Source organism: Gobio gobio (genome assembly GCF_949357685.1).
Source record: "Gobio gobio genome assembly, chromosome: 16".
Classification (NCBI taxonomy): Eukaryota; Metazoa; Chordata; class Actinopteri; order Cypriniformes; family Gobionidae; genus Gobio; species Gobio gobio.
In genome coordinates, this window is record NC_137109.1 from 22635258 (window position 1) to 22660385 (window position 25128).

The following is a 25128-nucleotide window of genomic DNA, read 5'->3' on the forward strand; positions in this document are numbered from 1 at the left end:
AAGTAAATGAATGGATAATTCTCAGGTGGATATTACTAATTCAAGGCTAGTACACTCACTGTAATGGATTGGTTTGTTGTTAGATGGATTTTACAGTGTGCAAGCTGTTTAAATTCAAAACGGTGGACGGTTATCAGCACTTTTATTTTAGCCTTTAAGGCCTTGCGACTTTTATCTTTTTAACTAAATTCAGGTTTAAATCTAAAAAGCTGAAACATTTCCCAAAAAAGGGGGGTGTATATCATGTCACCATATATCTCGCAATACAAAATTGCAACAATATGCATTGTGGATAGCAGTGTTGGGGGAAGTTACTTTAGTAATCCACTACAATATTGCGTTAAAAATAAAAATTGCCAAAAAAGTAACTAATTGTGTTAATTAGTTATTTTTTAATGGAAAGTAATGTCTTGCTTTACTTTTGCGTTTTTTCACTAAGGTCATTTTTGCTTATTTGAATGGTGGGTTATCAAATGTCAGCAGCAAAGACATTGATTAATAAAGTGATATTAAATACATAAAGTATATTTGTGTTATTTGACATTATTGCAGGTTTTGCGTAATATTCTGAGTTTGCATTTCACTGTTTTTATTCATTTTGATGAATACTGGATCTGTATTTGTTCAAGCGAGATGAGAAAATGTGTGCTCACATTTCGTTTACAGCTACAATAACTGTCATGCTTACACAACACCCTCTGCACTTAACTCCCAATTTCTCTCCACACGAGGACAGGAGAGCTGTCAGTCAATAAATGGGAAAACTTGGGAACTTGCGTCACTTATTTTAAAAAGTAACAGATATATTTTGTTGTAAATATAAAAGTAATGCGTTACTGCCGGGGCGGCAGTGGTTCATGTAGGTTGTCTACAAACCGGAAGGTTGGTGGCTCTATCCCCGGTTCCTCCTGACCAAGTGTCGAGGTGTCCATGAGCAAAACACCTAACCCCAGCTGCTCCCGACGAGCTGGATGGCGCCTTGCATGGCTGACACCCCTGTCGGTGTATGAATGGGTGAATGTGAGGCAAGATGTAAAGCGCTTTGGATGGCCATGAGTCTGTTGAAAGCGCTATATAAATGCAGGCCATTTACCATTTACTTTACTAGTTACTTGAAAAAAGTAATCTGATTACATAATTTGCATTACACCCAACACTGGTGGATAGTTAACCCAAAATGAAAGTTTAGAGAGATTTATAGTTTAGCATCAAATATGTTATGGCAGAATAAATATGGAAAACCCAGAAGGTCACAGTTTCTATGTAATAATTATAAAAATAAAAAAAGCATTATTTAATGGTTTATCTACACGTTAGAAGTAATAATAAAAAATAGACCATTTTAACTGTTTTATTCCAAATATTGTCAGTGTTGTTTCATGATGAGATCAGTATCTGTATCGAACAAAAATCATGATGAGATCAGTATCTGTATCGAACAAAAATCATCAAGTAAATTGTTACACCCCTACTAAAAAAATATTTTATTTACTAGTTCTTTCCTCTTTGTTAGCTGACCTTCACCCCATAAGAAGTGGGTTAATGACTATTTTGGCAACCAAGCACATGTTGAAATGGCTGATAAGCCAGCCTGAATCACTGCATTAAGTTAAAGCTTTATGATTTTTTTTTTAAAGTATACTTTATGTAGTAAGTATACTAATATCAATGTACTAGTAAACTTGTAAGTGTATTATTTCAATAGTGATTGGTACTAAATTGGCCCACTTTTAGCATATACAAGTATACATTTAAGTGTACTATAAGTGTAACAGTAGTAAACTAGTAGTTTACTGAGAGTACACTTCAAAGTGTACTTTCATAAACAAAACAAAAAAGTACCACAAGTATTAAAATAGTAAACTACTAATATACAGATGCAGTTCAAATGAGCGTAAGCAAGCTTCTATCACTTGTTTCTGCTTCTTCACTTTTGTTTTAATCCGGAGATTCTGTAGAAGATACGTAATAGCGCACCCCCTACTACCGTACAACAGTGGATTACCGGTAACATGGATAACCGGGGAAAGAGTGAATTAGATTTGAAGTAAATTCCTATGTACACTACCACAACTACAAGCCAAGTATACTTAGAATACGTAATTGTAGTTTGAAGTATATCTCGATCAAAAAATATGAGTAAAAGTAAAGGCCCAATATACATTTCTTTTAGTATAAGTCGAGTATGCTTAAGTGCAATTTCTGCGAAGTACATAAAAAGACTGAAAGTACACTTTCTTATTTTTAGTTTGAAAGAAGTATACTAATAGCACACTTGAATACACCTATTTTTCGTAAGGTCACCCACCTTGCTTTTGAATTCTGACAACACGACAGGCAACCGCTGATACTATAGGATCTAAGAGAACATTTTATTAGACGTTGCAAAAGTTCATGTAAATACATCTGTTTATTTGTATCATATATATGTATATGATGTAGGAACAGGAGAGCAAAGTGAAAAGTGCTGCTCAGATATTGATTAGAATGTGAAAACAAGTGCTGATCGCTAATTCTGTACCACACAATGCAATGCTAAGCAGTTTGAAGCTGGAGATATCATCTGATTTTTATTCACGTATTAAACAAGATGTATAACAGAAGACATTATATTCTTATCTTATCTTTTCCCTCTCTTGAATACATATACCTTTTACAACTGTTAAGATGAGCACAGTTTTAGATGGTACAAATTGAAAGCGATACATGTTTGGCACAGAAATAACAGTTTGTAACAATACAGGCAAGTAGAAATTCCCAGAGTTAACCCTGCTCCTGCGCCACAGTTCGACTGACTGAACGATCAGACAGCCAAGGTTAGTTTAATGGATTAGTCTAGACCTGATTAAAAAAAGGTTAAAAAACACATACGCTGGCCGTAGAGAACTAGAGAAGTGCTGCAAATATAAATGAAATGGGCCTGAGTTGATGTTTGGTGTAGCTGAGCATGATTGTACTGTATCTGGCGATTAAAAAATATCTGTCTGTATGAATTCATAAAGTTATAGTTACTGTAATCTGCATCCTTTGTTTTGGTTGTATATACTGTGGCATTACTATGTAAGCCAGCGACAATAAAGGAACAATTACGACACACACATAAAAACAAAACTCATGTTTCACATTGCATAATTCCTATATGAATCAACGGGTGAAATTAATAAATGGCTTTCTTTGACATGAATATACCTTTCAGCAGAACAAACCTAAACCAGCCCCTTTAAAGCATTTACAAGGAGCGAAAGTGCTCGATTTGCATTTCTCGACTGACTGATCAGTGTAAAAAATAATCGTTAGATGTCTTATCAATCCACTGATTACAAAGCTGCCAAAAAAACCAAAGAAAAAAAAAAACAGCCGTTAATAAAATTACAAGTGCAAGTGGGTATAAAAGTACAATCAGCTATGAAGAAGTCCTAACACGATGGGTGGCAGATGTCTGGTGTGGACGAGCTAAAAAGGAAACGAGCTAAAAAAAAAGGCACATATTTTCCCTTTTTCTGTATATATGTAATTCTGTTAAAGACATGACTTGTTTTAAAACGGTGAAGATATGTTGTTATACAAAATGCATTTCATTTCTTCAAACCAGGCTGAAGCCGTTATCTCTGTACATATTATTTGAAATGATTATTTTAAACTGTTATAAAGTATGATCATTGAAGATAATCTGACGTAAAAGAGATAATCTGCACATAGTGGACTGTAAGTGCTGTGGTGCTGCATCTGCTCCAAAAATAAAACACATGTGATACTCTACATAGTAAGTGACCTTTAGACAATTAGATTTCCTCTACTTATAGTTGATGCTGGGAGTCAAACACCTGAGACGACATGTATGGGATAACCTTATCCATAAAATTCACGGTTATGTCATTTCAGTTCAACAGTTCAGCCGTTTGTTAGCTTTTTATAACTTGTAATTACCCGTCTCTTCGCCTGACTCTACTCTATTCTGGTCAATGGTGGAGTTCAGTGCTGGGTTGCATACCGTCCCACCCCTCGCCCCCCCTGCGCTGCAGCGCTCTCACTCTGCTCTGTCTCGGATGGAGTGAGAGTGAGGGGACGGGGTGGATGTTTAAGGCATTGTGTCCTGCTGCTGGGAGGAGATTCACTTCTGGTGAAAGAGCAGCGGCTTGACACTCCCAGCTTTGAATTTTGGTAACTGATTGCTGATGATCTCCGCAAGCATTTCGGGAAACTCCACGCTGAGGGTTTTATTCACGAACGTGTAGAAACAGAAGTTCAGGAGTCCACCCACCATCTGGAGAGATACAGAGGGGTTAGAGATTCAACCTTTGTAAACAGCATTTGCAATGCACTCTACTTCTATTTCCAAGTGAATAGGGTAAGACGGTGAATCATGTTAGGGATTTTCGCCGCTAGAGGTCGCTTATTCAAAACAAAGGCGTAACTTGATGATGCCTTGATTTCATGGAATCATGGGAGTTGTCGTCTTCACCTCTACAGCCGGTGAAAAAGAATCTGACGATATTCCTGGATGAGCTAATGTATTAAAGCTTTATTAACGTTACTGTTGTATGAAGCCGGGTGGGGCTGAAAGCCGCTGGAGCGATTGCTAATGAGAGACGAGCGTAACACACGGCTCAACAGCAGTGGAGCTTTTATCATGCCGCAGACGACCGCTTCCGCTCATGCGTATGTGGGGTAACGCAGCGCTGTTTTACCATATTGCATACATTTGAATGTGTTGAAAGTTATGTTAATAATGCGTTCGCTCGGCGGCTATTATGAGACACTTCTTGCACACTGCAGTGAGCTCGATTGATATTAAGCATGGTAAAACATGGTACTTGCGGTAAATCAAGAAAACGAGATTTAAAGGGGTACTTCAGCGCTGGGAAGATGAATGTGTATTTAAACTGGGTCATTTATGTAGTAGAAATGTGACATTATTTTTGAATTTGGTGCCTTCTAGACTGAGAAAAGACAGAAAATGTATTTTTGTCCCTCCCAGAATGCACTTGCTTCGCTGCCCTACGAGGCCACTCCCAAAGCCATGGCTACTGGTTATCACTTGCCCACCATGACACCGCCCCCACCGTCGTTTTGATTTTCATAGTAATAAAAAAATTCTGTTCTGTTAGAGAATAGACACTACAATTAAAAACTGAACTTGTCTTTTCAATAAAGTGTGAGTGAGCCGAACGAAAGGCACGGGACAAACGCAGCAGGAGTCAGATTTCATTCATCACGAGAGCGAAGAGCTGAGGTAAACGCGGCAGTCATTCTCAGCGTGTGTCCAGTCTGGCGCGTTTTAGGATCATGCCTATGGAAGCTTAACTTTCATAGAAATTCATTGAAAAGTTGAAACACTCGCTTTGCTCCGCACCGTTATTAATGCCCGAGCCGAGCGGCCGTGCGCATTTACATTCTGTGCTTCATTGGAGGATTTTTTCCAGAAATAAAATGCATAATTTTCTTGTCTCAGGGGGAAAAGTACCATGATTTGAATATACTACCAGGTTTCTACTGATACAAAGCTTAATGCTAATCGCTGAAGTAACCCTTTAAACAATAAGACATAGAGCCCTATTTTAACGATCTAAGCACATGGTCTGAAGTGCATGGCGCAGGTGCACTTAGGGCATGTCCGAATCCACTTTTGCTAGTTTAACGATGGAAATAATGATCAGCGCGCCTGGTCTAAAAGGGTTGCCCCTATTCCCTAATTATGACTCATCGGTGTGTTTTGGGTGTAACGTGAAATAAACCAATCAGAGTCTCATCTTCCATTCCCTTTAAAAGCCAGTTGCGCTTGCACCATAGCGGATTCGCTATTTACTTCACGAGTTCTTATTCATGAGACTTATATAATATAATTTAAAGAGAGTAAATTTAAATGCGTATTTGGCGTGCTGTCCAGGGGGAGGGCTACAAGCTCGGAATTTGGCCCGATGTAAGTGGTTAGAACTTAAAGTGTGGAGAAGGGGTGGTGGAGGGATGCTGATAACTGTCAACAAACGGAGGACTGCTGCGTATATATATATATATATATATATATACACACACACACACACACACACACACACACACACACACACACACACACACACACACACACACACACACACACACACACACACACACCTCTTATTGTTGATTAGCTGAGTCCTCTCCACTTGTGTCAAATATCTGAACGTGCTCCTCCCGAACCTTGTTAATAAAACATCATATGGTGGAATTTGCGAGCGGAAAGACTATTTTTAATATTTAAAAATGTTTGTGTGCTGATGCGTGTCCCTGTGTGTGTAATAAAAAGATTGTACGCGCATTGTGAACCCGCCTATTGGAGCCCTTTAAATAACACAAAAAATACTGCGCTATGGTCAATGGCGCAGTCCTTGTTCTAGTGGTTTTTGGATATTTTAATCCAAAAATCTTACATTTATTACAATTTGTTTTTCAACTAAAACAATCATTTATGCAGCAAAAAGATAAACTAAAGACATTTGCTCTGTTTCAAAACCTAGTGAGTTGCCCCAGCAGGCTGCATCATAGAAAAACTCCTGATGTGAAGGCTGTTCCAAAAACCAAGCATAAATATTATATGCTGCCTTATATGATTCATCTAAGGTAGCATTGCATATGTACTTTGCAGAGAAGGGAATCCCAAAAGGCATTACAATAATGTCAGCTAAAAAAATCCAAGATAGCTTACAATATCTATTTCTTTCAATGCTGAAAGTATCAATTCAATTATTTTACTATAATATATAGTATAAAGCTGTTAATTAAGTACTATTTAAAGAATTTAATATATTTTATCCAATATTTGTGTGTGCCATGTATTTTCATCCTTATTAGAGAGTGTTGCATCATTAGCATAGCAACATGCAATGCTCTACTGGGATAAATTGCTGAATCGAGTCTCCCGAGCGGTATTAGTATGACGCATAGTGTTGCTGCCTATGCACAGTGTTCTCAGTTAGGATGCTGCCTTGTAATGCAGCCACCTATGTAGACAGGAGACAGCCGGGAAGCTCACTAGGGTTTGGAGCAGAGCATTAATTAGGATGAACTGCATTACATCGTGCATGGAGTCCAGTAGCTTAGTGAGCTGATAGAATCGCTGCCAGTTCTGGCTGGAGTTCTCCTCTCTCTTCACAATGGCCTTGCCCAATTCTTTAATGTAAGACATTCGTAGCTCATCGAACACCGACTGGCTCTTCAAATCTTCCTTCGGTACTGAGAAACCACAAAACATGAAAAGATTTTGTTATGGTTCCCTGTGGTTGACACCGCATGAATAATTCTGCTTTTTCAGAGAACCCTAAACCATATATATGGATCAAGTATCAATGGCTTCTAAAGTAGCTCACCTGTGCTTAGGAGAAGAAGGACTTTCATGCACAGGTACTCCTCATTGGACACTTGCAGTCTCACAAACTCATTGGAGATCTTCAGCATCTGTTCACACTGATCATTCATGTAGGGCAACTTCATCCTCTCTCTGTGGACAGACACAAATAACTCTTATTTGGGCTTATACGAGCAGTTCAACTGCCAATGTAAATATGTTCCTATAAAACTGATCCTTGGTTAAACACTGGGAATGTTTGCTTTCCCTGTTGAAAAAAATAATATGCTGGTTGGGTATATTTTGACGCATGGCACCTGGTTTGAGCTGGTCCTTTGTTGGTCATGATTAGTTTATAAGCTGATCCTGGAGCTAGTTTCTTAGGATCAGCACATGACCAGCTTAAACCAGCATATGCTTTTTTTTTCAACAGGGTTGTTAAAGCACACGGGCTGTTAAATGAGATACATACTCATTGATCACTAGGTCTGGTGCGAAACACAGCATGTTTCCATTACACTGTTGGTATGATCTCCAACCTAGTCCAAAAGACATGAGGAACAGCCAGGAACATTGCAGGAGGGTCATCTGATCGTCCAGGTGAAGGTTCCGGAAGCCTAAAAAGAGCAGAGTTTTTTAGTATGTTCTGCGGTTGAAGATCTTTCACAGAACTTTTTGAAGACATCGCAAGTTCTACCTGGCAGAGCTTTGGCCCATTTGACCGCAGAGACCACTTGCCGGCCACCCAGCCTGTTCAGAGTGGTCATGAGGCGTGTGGATGTGTCCGGTATGGTGCTGTCATATCCGGCATAGATGGTGTCCGGCTCGATGGCCTTTAGTAGTGACAGCATGGTGGGCACCAGCTGAGGCATGGGTTTGGGTACCAGTGCCCGGGCCTCGGGCAGTGGAGGAAGATTGCGCTCTGGAATCGTCGGCTGCTGGATTACCTTGCCTTTGCCCTTGCCCTTGATTTTACGGGCTGAGCAGTGAATGAGGAAAGTTTACAATAGTCAGTTCTCAAACTTTATGCATTTCCATTGATTGAATTTTACATTTGTTATAAATCTCAACGGACATTTAGGAACACACTGGTATAATTATGTAATAAATTCAACATTTCGTGTTACCCTCTAGGTTCATGCCTGCCATGAGGCATTTGCGGAAACGACAGGCAGGGCAGTTCTTCCTCCGGATTTTGTCAATGATGCAATCGTTCCGTCCAGCGCACAGATAATTGTGTTGCCCTATGAGAATCAAGTGTAGTGTGGATTAGACAGAACGTCCCTCATCATGCACAGGAACTGTCAAACATGAATTTGCAACTTAAATGCACAAATGCGCCCAATGAACATTTCTGCCGCTAAAATATATGCTAATTAACAGAAGTTCAACTGGTACAGAAATCCTATTCCCGTTATTTGTCTGCATATTATCCGAATGCATTTCCTGTGTCAAGCAGAGATACATTTCAACACCCACAGAATAAAAGGCGTTTTGACAGACGAATGACTCACAGTACGAGTCATTTGAAATAGACATGCAGCGAAAAGTCAGATCATGCTGGAAGGACGTGGTCTCAAACTCTGCATAATCAGGTAAGGAAAGACAGAGGCAAAGAATATCACATATTTTTGTTACCACCAGTCATCCTTCAACCCTTGTGAAAAAGAAATGTGCTCAAATGTATTGTATGTGCATGTAGCGTACTTTAAGCATATATTTTGAGCATACATCAAAAGAAAGAGCAGACCCTCTGCTTTCAAACAAAAAACTACTTTTTATTCTAGCGTTTTATCAACACTTAATGAATTGAGAAATCAACTTTCCCTTGAGCCTTTGATATATAAAGTTCATCGTGATTTAAGAATATCCTGTAAGTTGCAGAGCTGAAAACTTCCTTGTTAGTCAAAGAAAAGCTTTTATTGCCACCAGGCCCAGAAAACGATCAATCTCAGAATATGTTGACTATTGACGTCACAGAATGCAGAAACGCCGCCTCAACAGATAAATATGTACGCCTGCTTCTGTAGCCCCGCCCACCAACTCGCGGAGCTAAACGTATCGCGCTACCGAGCAATAAACATGCCGGTTCCAGCTCACGTGTGTAAGACATTGCGCGTTTGTTCGCTTAATTTCACAGCAGAATCGTTTGTAAACAAGATACAGGTCGAGACTGGATTTGCAGACATATTGAGATTAAAACACAATGCTGTGCCTTCTATATTGGATCCGACAGTAATGGTGCAACACACTTACGTGAGTAAAACATGTTTTTTATATGTGATAGTATTGCATTGTTACAGATCGTATTGATTATGTGTACGTGTCTAACTCTGTCTAACGCTGTCACAGGCTGGAGAATCCTTTATGTGAGGTGTTACTGGTTCATTCGTGATCAGACTCGGACTTGTAACGGTAAAGGCCAGGGCTCGCAAAGCCCAACGTCCCGGGCCTATGTGTTTTTCAGACGGGCTACCAAAACGTCTTAAATAGTAAAATAACATTCCTTTCTTGTGTGCGTGTCTACGGGTCGCGGTTATCCACCGATCGGGCAGGCCAAGTAATAAAAAAAATAACATTCCAATCAATCGCGGGTGGATGAGAGATAAATCATTGTGTTTGTTTGATAAAGGCATTTTGCGAGCCCTGTGAGCGTTTCTCCACACGCTTTCAAAACAATCCCCCATGCACTAACAGGGGAGCTGAAGCTCATTAAATATGCTAATCTTATCCAGTCCTAGCCATGGGCGTTTACTTCCAAGTCTTCAGTGCGGCACGCCCATCAAAACCGAGCATGTCCTGAGAGAGGCTCAAAACCAGGGTAGAAAATAGTCTATTACTTATTCATTGTGATGATTTGGAATGTAAAAACCACGCAAACGTTATAAGTTGACCTCGGACAACAGTATAATCTTTTTTTAAAAAGCCAGTTCATGACACCTTTAAATATGGGTACATATCATAAAAAAGCTACATTTTGAACAAAAAGCTGAGAAAATCACGTTTTTGTGAAAGACTACATCCAGATCAGATTCAGAGGGATGATCAAACACAGATGGACCAGATTGAGTCCATCAACACCCCTAATACTTGCACAGTCCTATAGTTCGTCCTGGGTCGACATTTCATTCAGTAACATTAGGCAGTTTTGATTTATATGATGTTTAATGTTGATGATCACGTTATTTTACGTATGCGTCTGCTTACATACGATCGCTTGTTTTTTTTGCGTCTTCCTCGCCTGTGTTTTGATCAGGAGATTCTGTACTCATTCAGAAGATGTGTAGAAGCGCCCCCTAGCGTATAACAGTGAAAACACAAAAAATCCGTGTTTGGCAGGGAAGCGTTTTCTCACAAATAACGAAAATTCTGTGTTTGGCGGGGAAAGAGTTATTGAGAGGATTTGCGAGCGTGCAGAACTCAGCTAAACAAAAACTCTGGCGTTTTAACCGCTGAGTGGATTCAGATTAAATTACACACCCCTGATTGGTCACTGCATTGAAGAGATCAACAAACATGTCTGTGATTGGCTACATTGATCACCGCTGCAAAAACATGTAGTAAATAGAAACATTTGATGTTCTCCAGAGCACAAACACAAATGTTTACCAAATCTATTTTGTCAATATGATATTATTACAGTATCCACTGAGGGTGCTCTTGCTTTCGTTTGAGGGTGCTTAGCAGAAAGAAAACACATGTGAATCAGTATATTTGATCATTGCTGGCTGCTATCTGTCATTAAAGTTAATCAAACAACAAAAGAGAGAAAATCTCTCACTGCAATTGACTGAATCCCTTTTAAAACTTTAATAAGAATAAATGTAAACAATTATAGTTTAGTTCCATTGTAGTTTTTTTCCTATTTGCTTGTAATGGGTTTCTTGTTCTTATTTTATCTTAATCTGTGACAAGAGAAATGTTATCACAACCTTATTCAAAGCAAAAATAACTAAATCATGATATGTATTCGTCATTATGAAATAAAATTACTCTCATATCGTGATATAATATTTTGGTCATAAAGCCCACCCCTATATTCAGCAGTACGCTTTATCCATAGTTCAAAGACAATATTAGTAATTATAATATTACATATGATTATGTAACTTTAAAAAATCACTCTAAAGTTCAGCTAGTTGCTTTTAATATAATTTAAATTATAATAAATTTTAATTTATTTGCACTATGTATCCAAAAACATTATATTCAATTTTGTTATATTAGTTCTGTGTTAAGTACTCTTTTTAAAAAATAAGCTAAAGCGTACTTATTTTTCTCAAGGGAAAGCACAATAAATCCAGCAATGGCCACAGATATAAAACAAAGATGCAGGTGTATCAGGAATTCCTCACCTTCGACTGCTCTCTTGAAGAAGACTTTACAGCTTCCACAGGTGAGGACGCCATAATGGCAGCCCGAAGCTTCATCGGAGCACACCAGACAGATCTTGTGCACGCCGGACTTTCCAACAGCTGAGGGTGTGGCAGTGCCCTCTTCAGGTCTGAAACACACAGAACACAGGAATATATGTATATTAATGTACAGGAAAAATAGTGTTCAAAGATTTTTAATAATAATGAATTAAAGGGATAATTCAGCCAAAAATTACACCATTTATTCACCCTCAAGCCATCCTAGGTGTACCGTGTATATGACATTCTTCTTTCAGATGAATACAATCAGAGTTATATAAAAAAAAAATGTCCTGGCTAATCCAAGCTTTATAATGGCAGCCCAAATTTTGAAGCCCAAAAAATGTATCCATCCATTATAAAAGTATTCCACACGGCTCCGGAGGTTAATAAAGGCCTTCTGAAGTGAATCAATGGATTTTGTAAGAAAAATATCCATATTAAGACATTATAAAGTAAAATATCGGCAGACCGCCTTCCATTTTCAACTTACGCAGAAAGTGTAACACCTCTCACAGTTCAAAATGCTTGCGCTATGTCCGACATCATCGTCGCGGCAGTTACGTTTTTTCCATAAGTTAAATATTGAAGGCAGTCCGCCGGAAGCTAGATATTTTACTTTATAACGTGTTAAATATGTATATCTTACAAAAACCCATCGATTCGCTTCAAAATGACTTTATTAACTTAAATGTACTGCCTAAAGCTTGGATTAGCCAGGACATTTTTAAATATAAATATTCAGAATGTCATATACATCTAGGATGACTTGAGAGCAGTGGTGTAAAGTAACGAATTACAAATACTCTCGTTACTGTAATTTTTCTCAGGAATTGTACTTTATTAAGTAGTTTAAAAACAGTGTACTTTTACTTTAGTACATTTTAAGTGCTGTATCTGTACTTTTACTGCGCTATTTTCCCTAAACCTGCCATCGCTATATTGTTTATTTCTTTGCTGTCAACGTGATTGGTTAAGGCGAATAATCAGTCCTGACTCCCGTCAAATCACCATGATAGCGTCCAGCCTAGAGTGAGAGGCACGCGCGCTTTATGAAAGGGGGTTGTTGCTGGTTACTGTATGATGACTGAAATCCTTAAACAATTATAAAAAATTGACTGCAGAATATTACATTTTCTAATACACGCACAACTGGTACATATTCTGTTAGCGCCGCATAAGCTTGCGGTGCCATCAGCTGGAAACACTTCATTTAGCTTGATTGTTTGCCAGGCTTCAGAGTGCATTAGGCATTAACGGATCGTCACTGCTAGATTTGTGTCCCTTACATCGGTTTCGCTCAGCATGTAAACACATTAACCTGCTTTCGGTCAGCTTATTGAAGTGAATATTTTAATGTAATGTGTTCTCACATGGCGATTTTAAAATTTTAGTCCATGTATATAGCAAATAACTCTCATAAAACATCAGATTTACATTTAAATCAGGTTTATTTTTTAATTGCAAGCAAAAAATAATCAGTGGTGAAAATTGTTACTCGATTCTGATTTCTGAAGTGTATTCTTTTTACAGAGAAAACATCCATTGAAATTAAAGCAGTACAATGAACGCTTCTTGAAAAGAAAGAACTTTTTAACAACGCTTTGCAACATTTTTGAATTAACCGCAAGAAAACCTCTATAGAATGGCTGTCATAAATGTTACCAGATTATTGGTTGCCTTCTCAAATGTTACATGGCTGTATTTTTAGTGCTAGCAGTCAAAAATAAATAAATATGTATAATAATACTGTTGGTGATCTCATGTTTTTTTGTTCTTACTGAGAATCATCCATAAAAGAGAAGGCTACATTTTTAATTTGCAGGGTATAAGGTGGAATAACATTCATAGCATAATAATCACTACTCTTGAGTACTTTTAAAAGGGCTACTTTTAACTCCTACTTTGAGTAGTGTTTAAGAACAGGTACTTTTATTCTAATAGCACTACATTTTTGACGAGTAACAGTACTTTTACTTGAGTATGCTTTTTCAGTACTCTTTCCACCACTGTTTGAGAGTGAGTAAATTATGGTATAATTTTCATTTTTGGGTGAAAACACTGTTCAATGGAAATGACAAGAACTAACCATCAGCTATAAAAAAAACATTTATCACTGAAAACATGATACAACAATTATTCATAAGTAGTTAGAAGACAACGCAATGATTACAAAACATAAAGGATGTTAGACTGGCCACCAGGGGGCGACGGCTGAATGTAGCCTAAACATTTAGCACTGCTCCACCTCCACACTGGCTACATGAAGCCACATTGCAACGCCTACACAGGCATTAAGCACGAGAGTAAGACAGAATACAAGTAGGCCTTCACAGTGTAGTAGAAATAAAATAAACAGTGGCTTGCATGCAAATCCATCAAGTGAAGCAATGCGAAAAGGAGAGCAGAGTTGCATATCCTCTTTAGACAGCATGAATGTTTCCATGCAATAACAGATAACATCTGCTTTTATAACATCAGCACTCAGCGGCGTAGCTCACTGACCAAATGCTACATTAAAGACAAACAGCTGAAGTATCATTATGATTTACGGTGTAGAAAATGATATAGGCTATAATTACATAGGAACATACCTATGACTCAACTGGTATAGATTTCATTTGTATATCACATAATTTGTGCTACAGTTTCTATATTTGCATTACAATCAGCGGTCAGGACTGCTTTGCTGTATTCACATGTGAGAGAAACAAATCAACAATGGAGTAATGTGAAGATACAGATTTAAGACAAGGCAGATCATGTTTGACACAAAGCGAAACCGGCTAAACTTATTTTGTTTACAGTTGTTAAGCAATGAAACAACTTGCAGCATTACTGTAATACAGGACCCAGTTGATCGTGTTACAAAATGTGAAGATGTTTTTGCACAGATGCATGATTTATTGCTTTGTTATCAATAATCTTATATTTTGGTTTGTGTCACTCAAGTTCCCAATAAATTATCAAATAAGATAACTGTCATTTAAGTATTTTATTGATATCACATGTTTATGCAATATATAAAAGTACCCTCGCATCTACGTGATACATTTTATTGCCCTTAAAAAAAGTTTTGTTTTTTTTACTTTATTGAGCTTGGGGTAATTGTTCATGCATGCTTGAAGTTGCATTTAATAGCATCTAGTTATATCTTTCAGGCTCAACTTGTTCTCTATAACTTAGAAAACATGTTAATAATAGCTTTTGCTGGTGGCCCGCAGGTCAAATGCAGCCCTGAGATTCATTTCGATAGAACTCCTCAAACTTATATGGTTAATCTGGACCCCAAAATAAAGTTTTTGAAGAGCCCTGCTCTATTCAGTGGGTGAGCATTACAGAAAAGCTGTCTAGTACCAACAAAGAAAGCAAAATTATGAAAACATTTAGGATTATTAGGGTAAGTAGTGACAGATCTCAAGTAAATCTGAGTGAATCAGATTATAAAAAAAGAAAATAATGTAGGGCAGGGACTTGGTTCTATGCATCATTTGTTGACTGGAGAGTTGTCAAAAGTACCAACTTCGGAACCAAGTCGGTACTGAAATTTAACAAATGTGACAATGGCCAATCAGAGACATATATGTTGAGTACGTGAACACAATGGCCAATCAGAGATGTTTAAGAATCCGTTCAACAGCGCTCAAAATCCTAGAGGGAAATGCTGGTATCATCACATTTTTTAAATTTCAGTAGTACAGAAGTCAGTACTTTTGACAACTCTAATTGATTGGATGTTGAAAAGTAGGCATGGCATTTAAAAATGAAGGCAGATGAACGTGAGTTTGCAGGGGCGGGTGTAAGCGACTAAATTGATTGGAGAAGTCCTGCAATAGACAGAAGTCTGTCATTTTCAATTAAACATTACAAGCAGTGTTTCCCAGTATTTACCAGCATTCTGGTGGCCCGCCACTGTCTAATCTGTCCCGCCAGTTTCACAATGAACTGAAAATAATTTTACATTCATCACATAATAGCATAAAAAGTCTATAACATTGTGTTTTGCACCATTTCTTTGGCAATGTATTAGGAAATTAAGACAAGTATTGTAATTTCCCTAATGTAGTGCGAAGTAAAATAATATATTCATCTTTAATTAAAATTTATTTTAAAGTGCATTCGTTTTACACAATTTTATTGTCTTAGGTATAATAATTAAAGTATTATTATTATATTCGAATTGTTTGTCTTCCTACAACATCAGTGTGAATGTAATGTAGACTGAGGCACTTTATCATAAATACAAACAGGTTTGAGTCCACTTTAAAGTCCAGGTAATGTCAATGCAAAGACTTTTTTTTTTTACTGGAATTTTGATTGTTGATTGTCCCGTCTCTGCTTCACTGTGATTGGACAGCTGGGTAAAAAATATGGACGAAGTGTCCGTGACGTCACCCATAGGATTCTGATGAGCAGTTTTGAAGCGTAAAGTAGGGATGAGATGGCCATTGCCATCTTGGCAACAGAAAATGGGCAAAAAGGCGGGACGTAGGCGGAGCTGAAGTGACGCGATGACTAACAGACAGCAGATAAATGGCTATCCACCTGTCACTCGAAGTGGCCACGCCCTTAATTATGCAGAACTTTAATGCTTTATATAATGTAAATGAATGAGTTATAAAAACATTCACCCCCCTCACAGTTGTCATGCAGGGCAAAATTAGCCGTATAGACCAAAACCACAATTTGTACCAGGCTGTAAACATGTGGTTTTCTGCTGTAAAGTTGGGCATTTTAACATGGGGCTCAATGAGGTTCTGCTCACTTTTCTAGTGGCCAGTCGATGAATTGCAGTTTATGTCACTTCCGTATTGGCTTCAAGAGAAACTGCGGGAGGTTGCCGCTTGGTAAAAAGTGACAGTGATGAGCGCTGCATGTTACCCAAAGTTGAAAATTCTTCAAATCTCTGCAACTGGTAAAAAACTCTGAGCACTTAGCATGAAATAGATGCTCAGTGTCTCGTCACACTGCTGCCATTTTGAGAGAGAAAAAAACGTGATTCTCCAATTGAAAACAATTGGGAAAATGCTTTGGTGGACACACAGCCTGAGATCCATAACATATATTTAGAAAATAGATAAGGTGAATTTTCATTTCATGCCAAAGTCAAACAGCCTGACCTTGCAATAATGCATACCGGTATATTTAATGTATGTATTGCAGTATAGTGTAGAATATGTGTTTGCAATTGCTGAGACATATCTGGCAAAAATCCCAATCTCTCCATCTTCTGTTTACTTATTTATAGACCGCAGCTGATGGCCACAAAACACGTGACTTCCTCCACATTACATATCCATCTAGTGACGTATTGATTGGTCTCTAAAGGAGATGCCATCAAGTCATCACAGTGGGCTGCAAATCTCACATTCAGCTTGTTTATGGGGCAACTTTTTAATTGTCAGATGCAGATGGTCTCCAAGAAACCTTAAATGGCACATAATGACATTTTGCAAAAAGTTCACAAGTTTTAATCACCCGTTTATTTGACAGAAATGCCTAATTCTTGGCTAAAGTCTTTAGTCTCCCAGGATCGGAGAGCAAAAGCAGCAATAAAAAAGGGAAATGGCTCTTACCCTGAGGAGAAACACATGAAAACAGAAAGAGGAAGTTGAGCATGCCATCGCTGCTTCTGAGATTCTTTTCAAGCCTTGAATAAGTTCTGATAAGATTACTGCCACATGAATCACGCCGCAAGTACAAACACACATTTTAAACACAACTTCTTAAAATAAAACTACCAGCACATGATAAATTGTTCTAATCACAACACGAGAAGCACCATCTTTCTTTTCTTTTTTTGCACAGATGACTCATCATGTTTGTAAAACATGAAAATGTGGGTCACATTTACTTTGCAACCAGTTTAACCACATTGGTTTGCTCAACCCGACATACAGTTACATTATCTGCATTCTTCTCAATGGAAATGTCACAGAGGTAAACCATTAATCATCAGCGCACCAAGACGAAAATGTTCGAACGGTTGTACTCAATATCAGCACGGCTGTGATTTGGCCGTTGGCACAAGGTTTTACCACAGTATGTAGCATATTCTTTCATTACATTATACTTTGGTTTGTCCTACAGTTCTTTGCACGCATGCAGTTTAGACGGCTCCATTAATTACAACGTGGGAGTTTTCGTTTTGAGTCGCGCCACCGGCCTGCAGTGTAGACGCGGGGTAAGCTCTGCTCAGCCCAGCTGTGATGCAGAGAAAGTAGGTCAAACCAATGGCACTCAGAGTGTTTCAGGCAGCTTGATCTCAGTGTGCTAAAGCACTTATAACACAGAGGTGATTTACATCCATTACCCACTTTTGCTGACTGTCAAGATTTCTGCTCTATTCTTCCGACTTCTGAAAGAGAGAAGTAAATAAAAGAGAGAGAGAGAGAGACTACCCTCTTTATGACTGTTGTTAAACTTGAGGTGGCTGCGGTGTCAAATATATACAATGACTAACCAGTCTGATATTTGTAATACAGAGATGCAATAGCTGACATAACTTTCAATGTGGTCTGGGAAGTTAGTTTTGGTAACAGAAACCAGTTAAATCTGTTCCTATTAGAGATGCACCAATGTATCAGCCAATAATCGGTATCGGCCGATGATCAGGGCCAATTATATCCAGTCATTCAAAAGGGTGCGAAAAAACGTGTCCGACTGCAACTCATATTGTGAGTGAAGAAAATCTCTGGTGTTGAATTTAGGGCAAGTTAATGCTACAATGATGATGCATTAAAAGTTCAAAAATAGCTACATAAAAGCAGGCTCTATTTGACCCTATGGGCCCTATCATACACGCGACGCTAGTGTTTTTTTTTTGCTAGTTTCGGCCCGACGCAGTTATCATTTTCATGTCCATCTCCACGTTGTTTAAATAACAAATGCACCCGCTGCCATCTGTTCACTGGTCTGAAAACGAGGTGTGTGCCAGCACATTGTTGGTTCGTTGCTATTTTGAAGCAACTGAAATCGACTGCTCCATTGACCAACAAAAGCCTGGTCTAAAGTCAATAGCACAGTATTTGTTGTGTTATTTAAAGGGTGTGTTAGTAATGCGCCTATAGGTGGGTACACAATGTGTGCTTATTACACACACAGGGACACACAGCAGCACACAAACATTTTTAAATATTCAAAATAAAAGGATTCTTCTCTGGAGAAGCGTTCAATCTTTCCGCTCGCAAATTCCGCCGTGTAAATAGCGAATCCACCATGGTGCAAGCGCAACTGGCTTTTAAAGGGAATGGGAGATGAGACACGGATTGGTTTATTGAACGTTACGCCCAAAACACACCCATGACTCATTAAGAGACTAGGGACAACCCTTTGGTTGTTAAACTAGCAAAAGTGGATTCGGACACGCCCTAAGTGCACCTGCGCCATGCGCTTCAGACCATGTGCTCAGATTGTTACAATAGGGCCCTAGGAATCCCCCGTAGTTCAAGTCAGGGTTTCCAGTCTGCAGTTTTTCCTTACACTAAACATTATTTGTAGCGCGCCTCTCATCCAGTAATCACAAATAGCTCTGTTCTTTGTTACTTCTAAAAAGAAACAGTTGAAGCTTTCAAATTCATTCAATTTTATCACAGAATTCAAACAATAAATGCTATTTTCCATAAGAAAAACCAAACTATTGGTATCTGTAATTGCCGATACCATTCTAAATAATTGTCTATCGGTATAATCTTAGTCTATCTACCGTCTATCTTCTAGGGATGGGATGATTACCGGTTTCTCGATAAAACACGCAAAAATGTACTGACGGTTAGTATAATCGATTAAAATGTAATTATCATTAAAACCGGGTTTTATTATCACGATTTTGAAAACTTGCGATAAACCTAAAAGGACCAGATCTGAACTTCGGTTTTTACAAAAGCCCTGAGGGAAACTTAATCGAGGATGGTCACCCTGTCTGCAGAAATGTTGTTTTGAGTTGAAATATTTTCTCACTCACTTCCGCTTCCGCGAAGAAAAGTTTGCAGCAAGTGGCTTTGTCAACAATATTATTAATAGTAGTCTTCTGATTTCATTTTCAACACAATCAAAAACGGAGACGCAAGACGGCAAGTTGCATTTGAATGAAACAAGAGAGCATTGTGACACATGGATGTGCGCTGTTATAATGTGTTGCTATTGACGACGGTCGGTTGTTATAAGAAAGGAAATGCCACAGAATAGAATCTTGCTTAAGAAAGTGATTTTCTTTGTTGTTTTTCAGATATAAAACTTGTTGAAATGTTTTCAGTGTCTGCATCAGTTCTTTTTGAACACTTTCATCTCATTTTAACAAATCCGTGATAATATTGGTAACCGTGATCATTTTGGTCACTATAATCATGATATGAAATTTTCATACTGTCCCATCCCTACTAATCGACTAAGAAATTTAGTATGGGTGTCACTTCAGTGTCACATGATCCTTCAGAAATCATTCTAATTTGCTGATTTGCTGAAACCATTCTTTTTTTAATGGCAATGTTTTTTATTATTTGTTGTGAAGAAGTGTGAGTTGGATGAGTAAAAAACACTGTCATAAACTGCTGCATAAATTTCCTCTGTCGGGAGTCTCTCTGTTCAGCTACAAGTGTAATCAAATTGCATCCTGCCAACGGAAGTAAAAGCAAATGTGTTTAAATTTTAGTAATATAGATTTTTTTTATTATTGGTTCAGAGCACTTTAAAATAATGCACAAATTCTGTTACTCAGCTCCTGGGGCCTTTTTCAGAAAACCTATATTTTCACTAGTCCAAAGGTCCTCGTTGTGGAGCTGATTATGCAGAGTTAAAAATACTCAGTGGGTGTGCGCTGGAGGGAGGAGAAGATAGACTAGGAGGAGAAAGAGAAAACAAGCTACTCATTCACAGCTGCCTGAGAGTGCCGTCGATATTTACTCATATAAAGCCAAGAACGATTTGAGCAAAGCTTTCAGGAAGAATGTCTGAGTCACTACAAATCAAAGGGTTTGGCTCCTCATTCAAGATGTAGAAGCAGTCTCATAGGAGAAGAGATAGGGGGGAAAAAAGCAGCAAAACAAAAAGGGTGTGAACCGACCGCATGTGTGCGTGAGAAAAGTGGCGCCACTGACATGATACCAACTGTGTTTGCCACATTGCGTGCACACGAGAGAAAGTGAGAGACAGACAAACAAAGAGCGAGAGAGCGAAAGCGAGAGACAGCTCCCGTCTAAGCTGGCTGCAAGCCATTAAATGTCACACAGGTTGGGACGCAGTCGCAAACAACCTCAACTCCCACTCAAAACCTGCAGACCACAAAGGAGGGCCTGATAATTGAGCCCACATGTAAATTAAAAATGAAACCTCTCTTGTGTTTCGCCATCTGTTCATGCTCTCCGTGAGTGATCCATGATTGGATAGTGAAAAAGTGTGTGTTACATGTGGGTGTTGGAGCCAAAATTTTGAGGAAGCTTTTTGATCAGGACGTGGAGGTTGAAGGTCAAGTTCACCCTTGAGAGCATCTCAACATCTCTTAATGGTTATTTTACGAATTAAAATTTGCTATTATTGCGGTGACTCAGGTGAGTCCAATCTTGATCCAAGAGGGCCACCTCCCAGCAGAGTTTAGTTCTGCCCTAATTAAAACAACCTGAACCAGCTAATCAAGGGCTGTTTCTCAATTCCAAGAACACAAGATTTCAGTTTTGACAGGCAAACTCGGAATGATGGGTGGACACAGAACACATCTTTGTGAGAATTGAGATGTGCTGCGATCTTGTTGCTCAACTGACCGTCCCATAAGTATAGTGACCAATGCACAATAAATACAAAATAACATCACAAAAAAAAAGTGTCAGGACCTATTAAAACATTTATTTCATATTATATCAGTTTATTTCCCTACATGTATTTGTGAAAATGAGTATAAGGGCTCCAGACTGCAACCTTTTTTCAACTAAATTTTGTTAGAGGTCGCACTGGTGCGATCACCACGTCGCCCGATTGCCATTTCTGTTACGAGAAACATCAAATGGCAAACGAAACGAAAGCGGAACGTAACCGCTCTACTCGTTTGAACTGCGCTTTGCGGACCGTTTATCAGCTCGGAGCAATAATAGACAGCACAGCGCGAGCTTATACACGGACTGATCTCGATCACGCTACACCGTTACTACACATTGCTGGGAGATCCAGTGACAAAGCATTTGAATTCACCACAGAATTAAAGGGATAGTTCAGCCAAAAATGAAAATTAGCCAATGATTTACTCACCCTCAAGTCATCCTAGGTATATGACATTCTTCTTTCAGACGAATACAAGCAGAGTTATATTAAAAAAAAGTCCTGGCTCTTCCAAGCTTTATAATGGCAGTGACTTGTTGGTTAGTTTTTAAAGCCCATAAAAGTGCATCTATCCATCATATAACTGCTCCTCACGGCTCCGCAGTTAATAAAGGCCTTCTGAAGTGAAGTGGTGCGTTTGTGTAAGAAAAATATCCATATTTAAAACTTTATAGACTAAAATAACTAACTTCCGGCGGTCAGCGGTACACAAGTCGTTTTGCGGCGAAAGAGTAACTTGGCAATTTAGTATTCAAGCGCAAGACGACGTAAAGTTGCGCGTCTCAGACAGCGTGCAAATAATAAAATGAATTCTCTATCACGTCTACCTTGCACTTGAACGGACAAATTCACACAAATGTATCGCAAAATGCCTGCCTTGGCGAGTATCCTAGTAAACATAGTTGTATGTGTATCAGTGTATTGGATCCGTGCACTAGTCTTAAAGTGACAGAAGCACTTAAAGTGACTTTTTTTAATGTTTTAATGCTCTTCACTGAATAACTTTTCTGTAACTTTAATAAGGATGAACCTTTATTTAATTTGTACAGTGAAGATTATATGCAGTGTTATTTTACATTTGATTACTTTCTTCAATTTCTGTACCTGAAAACTACTCTTTAATAATCTTTGAAATGTATTAGTTAGTAGTTTTAGCTGTGGTATCGAAATTGTAATCACACTTTAAGTTAGGGTCCGATTCTTAACTAACTATTAACTAAGACTTTTGCCTCAATAAACTCCTAATTACTGCTTATTAATAGTTAGGAAGGTAGTTGTTAAGTTTAGGTATTGAGTATGATTAAGAGATGTAGAATATGGTCATGCAGAATCAGGCATTAATATGTGCTTAATAAGTACTAATAAACAGCCAATATCCTAGTAATATGCATGATAATAAGCAACTAGTTAATAGTGAGAATTGGACCCTAAACTAAAGTGTTTCTCTAACAATGTTTGTGTCATAACCTTATTTATTACAATACAAGGATACATGGGTCAAAAATAACAACTATTTTATTAATGTATTACATTTTTGGTAACAGTTTACAATAAGGTTTCATTAGTTAACTACTTTGTTTAACATGACCTAAGAATGAACAATACTTCTACAGCATTTATTAATCTTAGTTAATGTTAATTTCAACATTTACTAATACATTATTAAATTCAAAAGTTGTATTTGTTAACATTAGTTATTACACGGCTCTGTGGAATACTTGATTCTGATTGGTCAATCGCGCATTCCAGCGGTATGTTATTCCCAGATAACAACCGCCAAAAATGAATAACACACCGCTCATCCAGGAACTACGAGTTATCTTGACCGGTACTACTTATATGCTTAACGTGTCACTCTTCTGTCGTTGACTGTCTGGCGCCATCTTGTGACTGAAAAACACTTAACCACCACGGGAAGACTTCAAGGGTTATCGGCGGGCGATCGGCCGGAACTTTACTTTATAAAGTTTTAAATATCGATATTTTTTTTACACAAATGCATCGATTCGTTTCAGAAGGCCTTTATTAAAAACTATGTACTAACATTTAAATTAATAATTTGATACAGTGCACTTGTACATACATGTTTTTACATTGTTTGTACTTGCATTTTAAAAATTACCTGCATGTAATTACATCTGTAATTAATTTCTGTAGTTACATTTTTAATTACACTGTTGACACTTCCCATACACCTAACCCTACCTTTAAACTTACCCACACCACCACACCTGTCAGTAACTTTACCTGTATCCCACCTCAATATCAGCAAGTGTTTTGCAATACAATATGAACACAATAAAGTACATAGTAGTTAAGGACACCTAATATAAAGTGGGACCAAAAAAGGAATATATTTCTTAAAGTTACGGCAATCATCGTTTTCATGCCCGAGTACTAATGCACAACCCTAATCTGAACTCAATGACTCCGACATCTTTGTGTTTATTTTAAGCGTCTAGTAAAAACTAGATTATGTGGGTGTGTCACTAATGGCCTGTTCATATGACAAATATGCAGACACTTCCTCAAAGACTGTATGCTTGGCGCGTCATTAACAATCAATCAAACTTCTGCAGTTTCGGGTCGAGCTGCAGAGACCTGCATTGTGAACTGGAGATCACTCAGCTATGTGTGTCAGTTACATAACTCCTTGATAAGTAAAGTCAGCTTCAGATTTCCTGATTTACAGTAAACACACAACGGTTTTTATATTAACAAAAGAAGCACATTAACAGATTACTTACTTACACAGAAGTCACTTACTGTCATTCCCTCAGAACACATTTTATACGATTTCTGCTCACACAAGTCAGGGTTTGCAAATAGGTGAGGAGAGATAGCATTAAAACATGATGGAACATGAATGTGAAGAAGAAAATGGTGCAGTACTGTTGGAATGTTGAGCGTTAGAAATTACATTCTTGCATTGATCTTACAGCATCTTTGATAACCAGGGCCGTAACCAGAGTTTGAAAATGAGTGAGGTCCGGGGGGGTTTAAGAATTGTGCTATAATAATTGTGCATCTTCGGGTGGGACTATCCCTTTACAGTTTTTTTCAATTGCTAACAAGCATTGTTCAATACTGAAACCACATTTTCAAAACTTTTCACACATTCAGCGACACACAAGTGTATACGGACCAAACTGCAAATAATTTTGAATTGCTTTCAGACAAAATGTATTCAATCACCACATTTATCAAAATCCACAAACACTTTTGTCATTCATACTCCACAAAGTCAAGTCAAGTCAACTTTATTTATATAGCGCTTTTTACAATGCAGATTGTTTCAAAGCAGCTTCATAGTGTTAAACAGGAAAATAATGCAACATAATTTTATTCGGCCGTACAGCCGCTCCGGAGAAAACGGTGGTGTCATCAGCTCATTTCAATTATCATACAGTGACAATGTGGGCAGATCAGTAATTTAGTTTATATGGTTAATTTAGTTTACTAATTAGATTTATTTGGATATTTAGTTGAACATTTAGTGTCCCCAACTGAGCAAGCCAAGCCAAAGGCAACAAAGTGCAAAAAACTATATTTTTGCAGGATATTTTTCATATGCTAATTTTAGGT

At 38.1% G+C, this 25128-nt stretch overlaps 1 protein-coding gene across 1 annotated transcript in view; it reads right to left on the reverse strand.

Annotated features, from left to right (window-relative positions):
- Nucleotides 1-2346: 2346 nt before the first annotated feature.
- nr3c1 (nuclear receptor subfamily 3, group C, member 1 (glucocorticoid receptor)) overlaps nucleotides 2347-25128 on the reverse strand; it is a 42428-nt gene continuing 19646 nt past the window's right edge. The window contains exons 3-9 of the mRNA XM_079838771.1: nucleotides 11677-11825; nucleotides 8449-8565; nucleotides 8019-8300; nucleotides 7794-7938; nucleotides 7344-7474; nucleotides 7052-7209; nucleotides 2347-4264 (exon numbers count right to left, since the gene is read on the reverse strand). Coding sequence (XP_079694897.1) covers nucleotides 4112-4264; nucleotides 7052-7209; nucleotides 7344-7474; nucleotides 7794-7938; nucleotides 8019-8300; nucleotides 8449-8565; nucleotides 11677-11825 — 1135 coding nt within the window. The 3' untranslated portion in view covers nucleotides 2347-4111. The remainder of the gene's footprint in view (nucleotides 4265-7051; nucleotides 7210-7343; nucleotides 7475-7793; nucleotides 7939-8018; nucleotides 8301-8448; nucleotides 8566-11676; nucleotides 11826-25128) is intronic.